We start from the raw sequence: 13,665 nt of genomic DNA, 5'->3' as shown, positions 1-13,665 counted from the left end.
AACCCTGCCGATAAACAGAAGACCTAGCATCAGCTCTAAAAAGCTGCTTATTTGAGAATTATTTAAAATTTCAGATTCCCTAGCCCAATCTAAGATCTACTGAACTGGAATTTCTGGGGAGGGCCTGAGCATCTGTATTTATAATAAATGTCTCTGGAGAATTTCATCACGAGGCGAGTTTGCAGAACTGTGTTCTAAAAAAATCACATTCTATTCGAGGGTTAGAAAACATATAAATACATATGAGAAATGAGAGTGACATGAGCACTGCACCTATTTTCTAAGTATTGGGTGAAGTAATAACACTTTTGTATGCAGTACTGAAATTGGTATCTGGCAGGAATAGGAGAAAGATAATAAGAATGTGGAAATTCATGCTCTGAAAAAAGGAAGGCTGACCTTTAGCTGTCATGATAAAATGGGAATCATACATTTATGGGAATTTCCATTAAAACAAAATCTTACAGATTTGAATGTAATATTGCTTTAAAATGTCTCTTACTGAAGGTTGAGATGAGCCATGCTGAGAAATACAATCTTTTATTCTTAAAGATATTTCATTATTAGACATGAGGTAAAAAAAACCAACCAACCAACCAAACAAACAAACAAACAAATAACAAAAAAAACCCCACAACTTCAAAATGACACTAAATTCATAGTACCTCTGTTATAATACCTGTCCTGCCCAGAGCTTCTGAATTGACTCTGTTTTTCCTCATTACCTTATTTTCACCTATTTTATTTGAGCCATTGTGTTGGCAGTCAAACTAACCCCTGAGCAGTCTCCTGACTTGTCACCAAAGCTGTCCAGGGAGGATCACAGGCATGAGTCCTGACGTCCCTCATTATCCCTCATCTCCCTCAACTTCAACCCTATAAATCAAAAGACAACGGGGCAACTGCGGGAAGAGTATGGGGACAATCACACACTTGGATCACTCTGTTGAGAGCAAAGATGGTCATCTTTGATCTGTGAAGTATTTTGAACCAGTATCGCAGATATGGGTTGGAGGAGGACTGTCTTGATAATAGCTGAAAATAGGAAAAGCCTCTAAATTTGAGGGATTTCATTCGTAGCAACAGTGTGATGTAGCTGTTAGAACAAAAAAGCCAGCGTGATAATCAGACACCCTCTGCTTTGAACTGGACTTAGATCTGGAATTTGTCTCTAGTTTGGAATGTTGCAATGAAGCAGAAATTCTTATTTGGGAGGGAGGTTGTGCTAAATACCTAAGTTTCCTTCCAATGCTAACCGCCTGTGTTTTTGATAAGGCAGACTAGGGATCTAGACAGCATGAATCCCTGTGATATAACTCATCTGTGTTATGCCAGGTTCTTACCGCAAATAATTATTAAATTTCAGAGGGTCAGATTTGACTCAAAGGATACCCAAGTCTATGGACTAAATAGGCTCTATAACCACAAGATTCCATCACAGTTCCCCTTGTTGGTGTGGGGAAACTGTCTTGCTGCCTCCAGCATAATGTCACCCAGAGTTCAGGATTTTTTTAGACAAGAGCATGCAAGTTAGCGTACCTTGATCAGTGTGGCCATCGTGAAGGGTAGAAATCGGGAGGCCGGGGCCTGTGCACAGCATGAAAATAAAAACATGCTTTAGCATAACACTGAGTTTCCAATAAGAAACTGGTCATATTTGTGATTAATGTCAAGCTCAAGTATATCTCAATTCTACAGCTACTTTTTTCCCATGGAGAAGTAAATATCACCTTTTAAGTTACATTTAAACAACACATGAGATCAGAGCTCAATCAAAGAATAGATGTGAGAGAAGAGTTGCTTGTGAGCTTTTCCAGGAGTGATCTTGAATAGCCCAGATCTCATTACACAAATGGCCCACAGGATCTGCCATGATAAATGGCCGTCTGAGAAGACATCATGTTGTAAGGGCTAGTGTTAGCTATGTCTTTATTATCTGATAACCTTCACCAGCACCCAGATGACACTTTCCATCTGGCTTCTTGGTCCAATGTTCATTTTATTTTGGTGGGTGGAACCCATCACCTCCCCACCCCTTGTAATCAATAGATGCAGAAATAAATGCATATAGAATCTGTTACCTATAGGCTGTGGTAGGTGACATTCCCTGGGAAAGAGACCCAGAAGTTTTGTGGCCCAGAGGTCTTCCTGGGGGGAGTATTAGGATGCTCACTACTGGGAAAGGAAGGATGGGGTTGTGAGGGAAGGTGGGCTTTAGTGCAGTCAAAACACAAACCTTACCAGACCCCACAGGGAATCTGGATCTGAATGGTTGGCAGAATGGCCTCCATGTACCAACATGGCCGGCTTTTTTACCCCATATTGGAGCAGTCTTTGGATGCGGCATGGGATGAGAGCGATCCTAGGGTGGGGACTCAGCTGTGAGCTGTCAGTGGCTACCAGCACTCTCAACAGCTGGTGGAATGAGGGATTTGGTCCTGAAGTGGGGGGGTTCTGGGTGGCACACTAGTGTCCACAACATACCACAGTACGGAACTCGGGGGCTCTGTGCAGAAACAGGCCATTTTAACAAGATCTACAAAAATTAAACACTAATTATCTCTAACTTACTTGAACCATAAGATAAAATAATACCTGGAATTGTACTTTTTAAAAAATTTTTATTTTTGTCAAGTAGGCACCACACTCAATGTGGACCCCAATGGGGGACTTGAACTCAATGACCCTGAGATCAAGACCTAAGCTGAGATCAAGAGTGGGAAGCTTAGCTGACTGACCCACCCAGGGGCCCCTTGAAATATACTTTTAAAGGATAAATTTGCTCTGGCAGTCAATGGGTTAAAAGACACATCATGGAGGTTGGGGGTAGAGGTTCATTTGTACTCCTGATGCTTCTTCCTTCTTTGTGGAATATCATTAGAGTAGCACTCTGGATCCCAAGCAAGCTGAATGGGGGTAACCTTTTTGATGAGTTCTCAGAAGACCTGGCTATAAGTAACTCCTTCTTCTGCTTTGTTCCTGGCTTCTTTCTGCCTGTTCTTGAAGGGATCCTCAGTGCTCTAAGTGGGACAATGCTGGGGTCTGTGGGGGCAGCCAGTGACTGTCTAGTTGTATCCATATTTGTTTAATTGTAATTCTGAGTAACCTTTACAGGTAATAAAGCTTATATTTTAATTTCCTGCCTGACTCCTCAGCCTGACTTGAGTGTGAGGAGAAGGGATATTATTTATTAGGCTTCTCAAAAAATAATTCTCTATTGTGTGGAGTTTCAAAATTTTATAGAATTTAATTTCAGAGATTTTCATTTTGACCAGATTTTCTTCAAAGTTATTAGAAGGGACAAACACAGATTATATTTTTGGTCAAAATGTAAGGAAATGAAACATGAATCTGAATTTCTTGACTTCAGTCAAACAGCCACCACCCTATGGAATTTTCATGGGTATGCAGCTCCAGTAGTGACAACTAGCATATCTTTTTTGGCCAAATTCTGAGACAGACTAATGACTGTCCACTCTGGATACAAATGGCCTGAGCATGTGGTTGCAGTGGCTTAAAAGCCTCAATTGTCTGGAGTCCCTCCTTTGCATTACTTCTGTTTCATCAGCATCAGGAAGGGGATTTTTACCTATTTAATCCTATTATCTGGGATTTACTCACCATCTCTTGGAGAGTTTGAAGTTACATAATGAGGCTTTACTCTTAGTCCTAAAGGGAAAGATTTCAAGGTTTTTCTTATGATGGCTCAGTGACTCATTTTACTGGAGCTTCAAAAACACCAGACGATGTGATGCTTCCCACACAGTATATTTTTTGCTAAATGGGAAATTACCATACTGCCGAGCAAGAGTGAGTGTGGAAAAGTCAGGCGATTCAAGTTCTAGAAAGGACTCTTCCACCAACTTTTGAGGAGAGCTTAGTCTTTGCTTCCTTATCTTTCCAGTGGGCACTCAGACTCAGGCAGATATTAGGAAGACAAAGTGATATAAAAAATGGTAGAGTGCTTTCAAAAAGGTTTGAAGCATTATACAAATGCAGAATGCATAAAAATATAAACGAATGTATGCAAGTGTAGGGTCACTGAGGTCTCAGTGGGTAAAAATGTCGGCATAAGGACAAGTGTTTTGTTAGGCTTTGCAAAAGACAAGAAGCTTTGATCTTCTTTAGCACCGATGCTCATTGAACCATTATGCATTATGCATAATTATTGTGCAGTAACCATTTTTCTTGGCCTTATGAATGTAAAGATGAAAAGAAAGGAGCCTCTGTCTTCAGGAGAGAAAGACAAACAGATGACTCAGTATAGTTAGTTCAATGATACTAGATGCCTGGCATGTAAAGCTTTCAAATGTTGAAAAATTTGCATATAATTTGAGTTGGGTTGAAAAATGTTGCATGTAATTTGAGAAGGACATTTAATATATATCTTTAAGTGCCATCACCACAATCAGCGCATACAGTCATGAACAACAATCTCTTGGCTTTTCAAAGATGTCATTGACTCAACATTTTGTGAAAGTAGTTGTATCAAACTGACAACTCATGCCATTCTTAAAGGGACCATTTGAGTTAAAATGTTTATTCACTTCTACAGTCAGTTGAGCAGGGGCTGGGGTTCTGGAGCCAGATGACAGGGATGAGGAAAGTGGCATGAGAAGGCAGCCTTCCTTCTAGGAAGTAAAGAACGTGGGGTCTGCCGAACCTGGTCAGGGATCTCCGTCAGTCAAAGATTCCATTTGTCCTCTCATCTACCTTCCATTGGGAATTGATACCAGAAACAGTAGAGTGGCATGTAGTTCATAATAACATTCTCTGTTTGCTGTTCCTCATCAGGAAAACTCAGGGATTAGTTAGAGGGATGGGGTAGACAATGGAAAAGTAGATATTTCTCAAGTCCTTTTTCCAAATCTCCATGACGCCTACTGAGACCCCAACATATCTCACTGATCTACTGATGCCTAACTTAACCTTTTTCATGGCTTGTCATATATTCAAGATATAGATAAGGTGTTATGCATAAAATAAAATTATTTGGATGGAAATTATTCACTAAGCTTACACATGGCCTAAAAATCCTGGAAGTATTTGGTCTACTTTATTCCATATGACTTTTTACTATTTGAATGAATTACTTATATTTCCCTAATTTAGAAAGGACCTACGAGGTGACAAAAGTTTACTTTCCGTCCTATAGCTCAAAGAAATATTGGCCTCCAAGGGAAGGAGTTCAGGTTTCTAGAACATTATTCTTTCCCCTGGCTGTTGGAGTTGGACATTTCTCCAGGCAAATGGGGCCAAAGTCCAGCAACCTTTTTAACAGGGATGGCTTCTTTCTGTGATACTGCTCAAGTCTTGCTGTGACAGTGGGTAGCCGGTGTTTGCATATAACGTTAACGTCATGCTGCTGTGGCACACGGTCGGCAAGAGCTTGGGATCTGCAGTCAACACCTCCCTGCTCCCATTCTGGCTCTGCTGCTTACCAGCAGTGTGGATCATTTGCAAGTCATTCTATTTCCTCAACTGCAAAATATCGGGATAAAAATGCTCTCCAATCTTCCTTTCATTTTTTTCCCCATAAGCGTTAGATAAGATAACAGAGGTAAGATCCCCCATGTATAACAAGTGTTTGATAACCTGTAGTTTAGGATTGATCAGAGGACAATGGTGACAAGGACGACAACACTGGCCGTGGGGTGGTGGAGCTCGGGCGGGTCCTTTACCTACCATAGCAGACAAGTGCATAGTACTTGGCGTAGTCACTGAAACTTGCTGTGTAATATTGGCACCTTTCTTTCCTTAGATGGCAAGTAATGCACTTTTTGCTTGGAGGATAGCTTCCAATGCTAATTCTAGAGGAAAATGAAAATAAAACTAAGCTGAAATTTTGAGATTGTATTTATCAAAATGTACTACTCCATGTAAAATGACTAATTTACATATTGACATCAAACCCACTCTATTTTTCTCTTGCCAATATCATTTAAAGTGAAGGGGAATTACAGTATTTTGATGTAGCCTGATTTTCAATCATCTTTGCCTGAAGAGGCACAAGCCTTGAGAGAGAAGCCCTTTGGTTTCTCTGGGGTGAGAGAAATATCTAACACCTTGAATGGGAGTGAGGTAACCACTTCCCATAGCCATTCATCCCTTACATCTTACAGAGTGCTTGGCAATGCATAGTTCTTCATCTTCCCATCTCTCTTTTTGTACTCCCATGCAAAACATGCAAGGAAAGTCTGGCAGTCTCACCAAGAAAGGGGTCGCTGTTCTTATCATATATCTGGAAGGGGAAATCAGTCATAAGCAAAGTGGAAATTTAAAAAAAAAAAAAAAAACATGGCTTTTAAGTGCCTCCTGTGCCTTTCACTCCTTTCTGAAGGAAGTTTAGGGTCAGGGAAGCTCTTCCCGGGAATGCTTCCCCCCACCACATTCTTACACAAGCCAGCTATACTTACCACATTGGACCCACCCTCTCCCCAGCAAAGCTTCTGCATGGTTCCTGAGTGGGGTGACTGGCTTTAACATACAGACTTCCAGACCTGACCCCAAACCCTCAGAGTCAGATTCTAATCTGGGGCGGACTAGATGGTATGATGCCAGGACAGGGTCATAGTCAGAGTCTGTTGTGGCTGGTAAAATAATTTGCTCCTCCAGTATTCCTTCTGCTGCTGCCCTTGACCTTGCCTTGGGCATGGTGGAGGGGAGCCAGAGACATCGCTAGCACCACAGAGGGATTCTCTCCAATAGATAAGAAGTTATGATCCAGGAGGGAACAGAGGAATGCAGCAGGGGGAAAATTCCTTATTTCCTTGGTTACAGTTCATATTCACGTTCACATTTTTGTCTAATCTTAGAATGTTAGGTAAGCAGTTAACAGTAAGGGGGCTAGGTCAGCATGCCCAGGTACAAAATTCTGGCTCTAACAATATCACCTGCCTCGTGAAGTTGTGGGGATTAAATGAAATTACCTATGTAAAGTAGATAACAAGGTGCCTGACATATAGCAAACTATCAGCCCATGGTAACTATGACTTGTACTTCTATATTTGGAGAGGGCTATTGAGGGCACCATTCTAATCATCAAGGGGACAACTGGACCAACTTAAAAACTAATTTAGGGACAGAGATGAATTCGTTCCAATAGTAATAGGCTTATGCCAAAGTAAGCCATATTAAAAGAAATCACATGATAAGGCAATAGCCACAAGGCCTGGTACACAGTAGGGACTCCGTAAGTGGCTGCTAAATGGATGAATGCCCTCAATTACCTCTAAATTTAGTTGAAGTATTTAGTATCATGTTTATATCAGCGTTAGAATTTCTTGACTTATTCTCTGGAAACATTTTGAGTTAACTAATATTGGGGGGTGTATATAAACTTTTTAAAGATTTATTTATTTATTTTTGAGAGAGAAAGTGCATGTGCACGCATGCGCAGGAGGAGGGGCAGAGAGAGAAGGAGAGAGAGAATATCAAGCAGACTCCCTGCTGAGTGTGGACCCCCCCCCTCTCCAACCACCCGAAGCAGGGCTCGATCTCACAACCCTGAGATCCTTACCTCAGCCAAAACCGAGAGTGGAAGGCTTAACCAACTGAGCCATCAGATGCCCCAGGGAAGTGTATATTTTTATACTCATGTGGTGTACGATTCTCTGGGCGTTTTACCTTGATTCATATATAATTTTTGTTACATTTCAAGCTTTAAAAAATATTCTGCATATCCAAATGCCTCTGACAGATTTTCACTCAAATATTAATGTATAAAATATTAGATGTATTGACATAAATTACCTATAGATATTTCTTCTTCCGGGGTAACCTTCAAATTCATTGCTAGAATAAAACCTGAAAATATATTCAGAAGTTATCAAATAAGTATTAATAACTAAATGCTGACAGAATTTTTAGTATTAATACTAATAGGATAAACAGTAGAGTCCAATGTGCGTCTAATGAAACTATTATTTGGCACTTACGTAAATAAATCACTGCTGTTTATAACTCTGAATGTTATTTACTTACTCTTACTTTCAAATCATAAGAGAAAGGTAAAATTATGTTGAATATTCCTTTTTTTATTATTGGTATATTGAGTCATTAGTTACAAGTTACATGGAATAAGGTAGGATATTGACTAATGTCACCTCCTTCCTGACCCATGACAGTTTACTGGGCTCTCTGGGCTATATTAATTTTGTCCATGATTCTGAAGACATTTTGAATTTGCTTTACAGAAGCTCCGACAACAGATGAATTTGTTACAAATTCAGAAACGCATCCACGCTACAAGACCATACAAAGGGCCATGTTAATTTACCCAGATGCAAAAGAAGTCACAAGAGAACATACTTGTTACTTAAGTATCTGGGTCCCAGTTCTAACCTGTCTTAATATAGCCGTGAAGTGGGAAATCCAATTTAGTGGCATGATTTTCACTCCTCTGTGAGTTCATCTGAATATCACTAAGTAACTCTTTTTTTTTTTTTTTTTTGGCGTGGGGGAGGGGTGAGGGAGAGCATAATGGAGTGTAGAAAGTCAGGTTCGGTTGCCCATTTTTAATTCTTAGGACTGCTCAGTGGCCCAGGAGCTTCTATGTCTTCACTGTCATAAACACCTCATTATCCCCGAGTAGAAAGAAAAGGTAAGAGAATGCAAATCACTCCTAGGAGTAACTGTGTCTTCTAAACCAGCATCCTTCCGAGTGCTGTGACTAACGTCACATGACTCCAGCCGAGGGAACGATCACTTGCACTTCTCTTCCGCACATCATCATCTCAAACCACCAGTGAGCAAACGACTCCGTGTCTTTTCTAAGCAGCCCCCCACGGCTTTCCTGTTCTGTCAGAGACTTCACGGTTGCCTTCATCTAATCCTGGCGACCGAGTCCACTTCGCCTTTCCTTCCCTTTCCTTCACTGCCACGAAGTCAGCTGTCTTGTTCATCCTCCACCTGTCCTTAAGGCCATGTGCCCTTCCTCTCATTCATTTAACAGACATTTACTGAATTCCAGCACTGTGTCATACATTATGCTAAGCACTAAGGACACACAAAAAAAGGGGCATAGCTTTTCCTTCCGAGAGTCTGTATCTCATTGCCGCCATTCTAGTTCAGGCCCCCATTTTGCAGGCCGCGATTAACACCATCCCTGGGTCTTCTGCCTTTGGGTTTCCCCTACCTCTGTTTCTACTTCACAGTATGTGGTAGGAAGTAATTGTTCAAAAAATGATAGCTGTTACCAATAATGATCTTAAATTTCTGTAACAGTGAATCACTACCAAAAGATGTCTGCATTTATGGGCTGCCCTTTATGGATTTTTGAAGCTTGTTCCTTTCTTTGAGTGATGAAGAATAAAATTTGTGTTTAAAAGGAGTTGTTATTTTTAAAATTTTATACTTTAATTATCTACCAAGTATCACAAGAGACATGACCGCTTACCAAATATTCTTTCCTGAAAGAAATCATGTTAACTAGCTGTGCAGTCTTTACGAAACGACAGCGATCTGACTAACGTATAGAGTAAGTAACCAAAAATGTTCTTAACGAAGAGGTGGTACAGTATCATTTGTGTGTCCATCAGTGCCAATTAAAACCTGAATGGTGCATCATGCTTCATGCAATACTTACAGTGAATCCTGTGTTACTCTGAATATATTTATGGCCTCCCACTTGCCACTTGTAATTTGAATAGCATTTTCCTATAAAAAGACAAACATTATGTTGTGTGAAGCTGAGCGTTATTTGAGCAACCTCAAGTGAATGATCTTTGAGGAGATAAATCTTGGAAGGAACATACCACAGTGTCTTTGATATAGTGAATATGTTTGTAGCCATCCTTGTCGCTAAATATTTTGTAGTACGAAATGGCATCATAGCTGAAAACGGGTGTTGAAACAAAGAACTGGAAGAAATGAACAGAGGTTATGTTCAAAAGACAAACCAAACTAAAACTATAGATTTTTTTTTTGTTTTTTGTTTTTTTGTTAAAAGCATTGGATAGTTAGGATTATAGGAACCAGAACGTCTTGCCTCCCCTGTCTTCTATCATTCACATCTGAAATCCTATTCTTTCAGACAGACAGCTTTCCTAGGCATTCCAACAGGCATTTGCACATTCCAACTGCTGCTTAATTGCTACTACATAAACGCTGTGTTTATAATGTTTAATTTGGATTGAATGTCTATGCTTGGAGATAATGTGGTTTGAAATAGAGTTAAAAGAATCATAAGTGAGTGTTGATATCTAGTCAAGTCAAACTTTAAAATGTGGTATTTGACCAAAGTGTGACTCATGAAGGCTGATAGTTGTTTTGATTTTTGATTTGTCTTATGCCAAGCACCTAATGCCAATGACTCAATGAAGACATTTTAAACATGAAAATATCATGGCCTGCTAGCCACAGTTTTTAACATTGGAAAGAAGCTTCTAGAACTTCCAGACTTGAGAGAAAATTGTTTCCCCAGCTAAGGCAAGTAGGAGGTTTACTCCTTGAGCTCAGGGAGCCAAGCAGGCCTCATTGCCTGTCTCTGACCTCTTCCCAGGGCCCCCACTGGCCATTGCTGGGAACTGCTGAATGACAGAAGGAGTCTCTGACACTCAGCTTACCTGTGCTCTGGAACAGAGCAAGCAACACCTCTACATCCGGAATGGTATAGAGAAGTAGAATCCTGCAAATGTACTCACACCCTATTTTAGCTAGTAGTTTCACCATTAAAAAAATAACCATCAACTCAACATAATAATAATAAAAAAAACAACCCATTCATTTCAATCGAAAAAAAAAGGGCAAAAAAAAAAAACCCTTATCTTAGATTTGTTGGCTTTGTTTTCATTGAGATGTGGAAGAAAGGCAAAAAACGGCCACATGAGGGAAGACCTGCTCTGCATCTCCCAGTAGAGATTCCCACAAATAATCCCAAACCAGCTGTCTCTAGCCAGAAGTGCTTCCAACTGACCAAGGGACAACAACCAAACTACCAGTATCTTGTAGTTGCTGTAGGCTTTTTAAGTGAAGGCTCCACGTGTGATCTGATAATTGATGCTTTTTGATAAAATTGATGGTTATGATTGCATATTAAAATGTAATTTATTTGGGTATGGTGTCTGTAGTGGTCCGAAGAACATACTCCAAAATTCATTTGAACCCAGAATCTCCAATGGTGACTATTATGGACTGAATGTTTCTATTGCCCCCAAAATTCATATTTTGAAACCCTAGCCCACCACTAGGACGGTATTAGGAGGTGGGACCTTTGGCAGGTGATTAGGATCAGATGAGGTCATAGGGTTGGAGCCCCTCTGAATGGGATCAATGCCCTCACAAGAATCACCAGAGAACTGTCTTCCCTTGCTCTGTTTCTGCCATGTGAGGATCCAAGAAGTTGGTGGTCTGCAACCCAGAAGAGAGCTCTCATCAGAACCCAACCTGGCTGGCACCCTGCGCTAAACTTCCAGCCTCCAAAAGTGTGAAAAATCAGCTTCTGTTGTCTCTAAGCCACTCAGGCTACGGCACTTTGTTTTAGCTGCCCAAATGGAGGAAGACCAAGGTAAGAACTGAGATGTGATTGTATTGGGTTCGAGTGGGTGGGCCCCAAATCCAATCTGGCTGGTGTTCTCATCAGAAGAGAGGACACCACTAGACGCACAGGGACACGGGGAAGAAGTCTACGTGATGGTGAAGCAGAGATGGGAGAGACGCAACTGCAAACTGAGGAAATACAAGGACAGCCAAGGGCCACTCATAGCTGGAAGAGGTGAGAAAGAACTCTTCCCTGGGAGCCTCGGAGGGAGCAGGACCCTGCTGACACCTTGACTTTGGACTTAAAGCTTCCAAGATGGTGACAGAGTGAATTTCAGTTGTTTCAAGCCACCGAGTTTGTGGCGGTTTGTTGAGGCAGTCTTAGGAAGCTAATATACCCTAAGTCTTATCACTCTGGTGCAGAATGGATGTCTTTCACCAAATGAAAAATGGAATATGGAGAATCTGCCACCTTACACGATTCCTTTGTTAGTTTCATTAGTCATAAGACTAGACTCAGTGGGACTTGGGGGATTGGGACTAATGCCCCTACCTGAAATTGAGAGTGAACTGAGTGAAAAGGGGGCCCAGGGAAAAGAGATTCTGGCTTGTAATTTTGTGGACAGAATTTCATTAGCATAGGTCACCATGACAAGCCATTCTTCATTTTAGAATGAAGCTTTGCCTACAGGAAAATAATGATATCCCACTACTTAATGCGATAGTCATTTCACAATGCCTCCCTCTCACTCCTCAGGGTGAAAGACAAAAACCAGTGCTACATTGTCTTCGCCACTAAAATGGAACCAGGGTCACAAAATATTTTAAGATGCCAAAGGAAAAACATACACTCCTCACACCTTCAGATAGTAAGGAACTGTAAAAAAGGTTTTGTTCTAGATGAAGACTTAAAATTTCATTTTCATTGAAAAAAATAAGAGGGCAGAGTGTTATGTTTTAAGATATGAGAATCAGGTGAACAGGAAGAGTATCTCTGCTAAGCAAAGACTGTTATCTTCTCCCCTTTTATTGCACATGTTGAAGACAGCTGCTTTAGATGAACGGGTAACTCAGGTGAGCTAAAGAGAGTGTGAAATATTTCCGCCTTCACTTTCCTAGAGCTGGGGCCATCACCCATCCTGAGTTAAGTGCTTTGGGCAGCAAGTTACGCCCAGACCCTAGATAAGCACCCATAACTAGGTGGTCCTCAGTTTTAACAGGGCCTTTTCACAGCCTCTTCTTTGTGCTTAGATTTCCTGATAAATTACTCACCACTATGTGCAAAGCCATTTCAAATATTGTACTTGGAAGGTAAGATTATTTACTACCAGATAATTTCTTGCCGTGGTTGAGGAACAACCCTGAGGTCCTACTTAGGAAAGGCTGATGCCTAAACGGAGTCTACATTTGGTGAAAAGCACAGACTTCCAAGCATCGAGTAGAAAAGTCATTTTTCTGGCAACCAAATTCAGCCAGCTTTATTTGTGAAACAAGGAAATAAAACCTCACCTAAAAGTTAAAAAAAAAAAAATACAAACCCAAAACAACCCTCATTTTTTCTAAACAAAGGGATTTTTGCCAACGGCTAAGGGAGGTGTAGTGTATTGCTTACTTATTTTAAAATGATTTAAATATGGCTTTGCACTCTGAGTTGTACACTTTTAGTGCCTGTTTTCTAAGTTTTACTAACTCAATCCTAGATCCTTTGATTAAAGGTTTCTTTTTTCTTTCTTTCTTTTTTTTGTCTGTTCTCTACAGGACAAGAAGAAATTTGTTTGAAGTGAACTTCTTGTTGTTATTTTTCTGATCAAATACCAAAGGAGATGTTAGGTTATTTCCCCCAAATTAAGACACTGAATATCTCATGCTGGAGGACAGAAAGTTATAGGTAAAGTTCCATTTGCTAGTTCCGTGCCTGCAGCTAACAGGTGCATTGCTTTACACCAATCATTCAATCTCACGCTTCTGATTCACAGGCGATTTCCAAGTGTTTTTCAATTTAAATTTCCTTAATAAATTCTAAAGGAACAACTTTTCTAAAATTGCTCTTTAATTTTATACTAACATGGCTAGCCTGTGAACTTTCTCTAAAAACTTCATAAATATTACTTGAACAAATGTCTGAAAGACATACATATTTCTAGGTTATTTCTGGGTACTTTTATTAAGCCATTGGTTTGATTATAG

At 40.4% G+C, this 13,665-nt stretch overlaps 1 protein-coding gene across 1 annotated transcript in view; it reads right to left on the bottom strand.

Moving 5' to 3' along the window:
• Nucleotides 1–13,665, bottom strand: part of FAP (fibroblast activation protein alpha) — a 73,370-nt gene that overhangs the window by 21,853 nt on the left and 37,852 nt on the right. Inside the window, exons 14-18 of the mRNA XM_080798992.1 lie at nt 9,756–9,860; nt 9,587–9,657; nt 7,753–7,806; nt 5,686–5,810; nt 1,540–1,587 (exon numbers count right to left, since the gene is read on the bottom strand). Of these exons, the coding sequence (XP_080655118.1) occupies nt 1,540–1,587; nt 5,686–5,810; nt 7,753–7,806; nt 9,587–9,657; nt 9,756–9,860 (403 nt within the window). The remainder of the gene's footprint in view (nt 1–1,539; nt 1,588–5,685; nt 5,811–7,752; nt 7,807–9,586; nt 9,658–9,755; nt 9,861–13,665) is intronic.

Source organism: Martes martes (assembly GCF_963455335.1).
Source record: "Martes martes genome assembly, chromosome: 3".
NCBI lineage: Eukaryota > Metazoa > Chordata > Mammalia > Carnivora > Mustelidae > Martes > Martes martes.
Note: the sequence above shows the minus strand (reverse complement) of the source record. Positions and strands in the feature narration are given on the sequence as shown.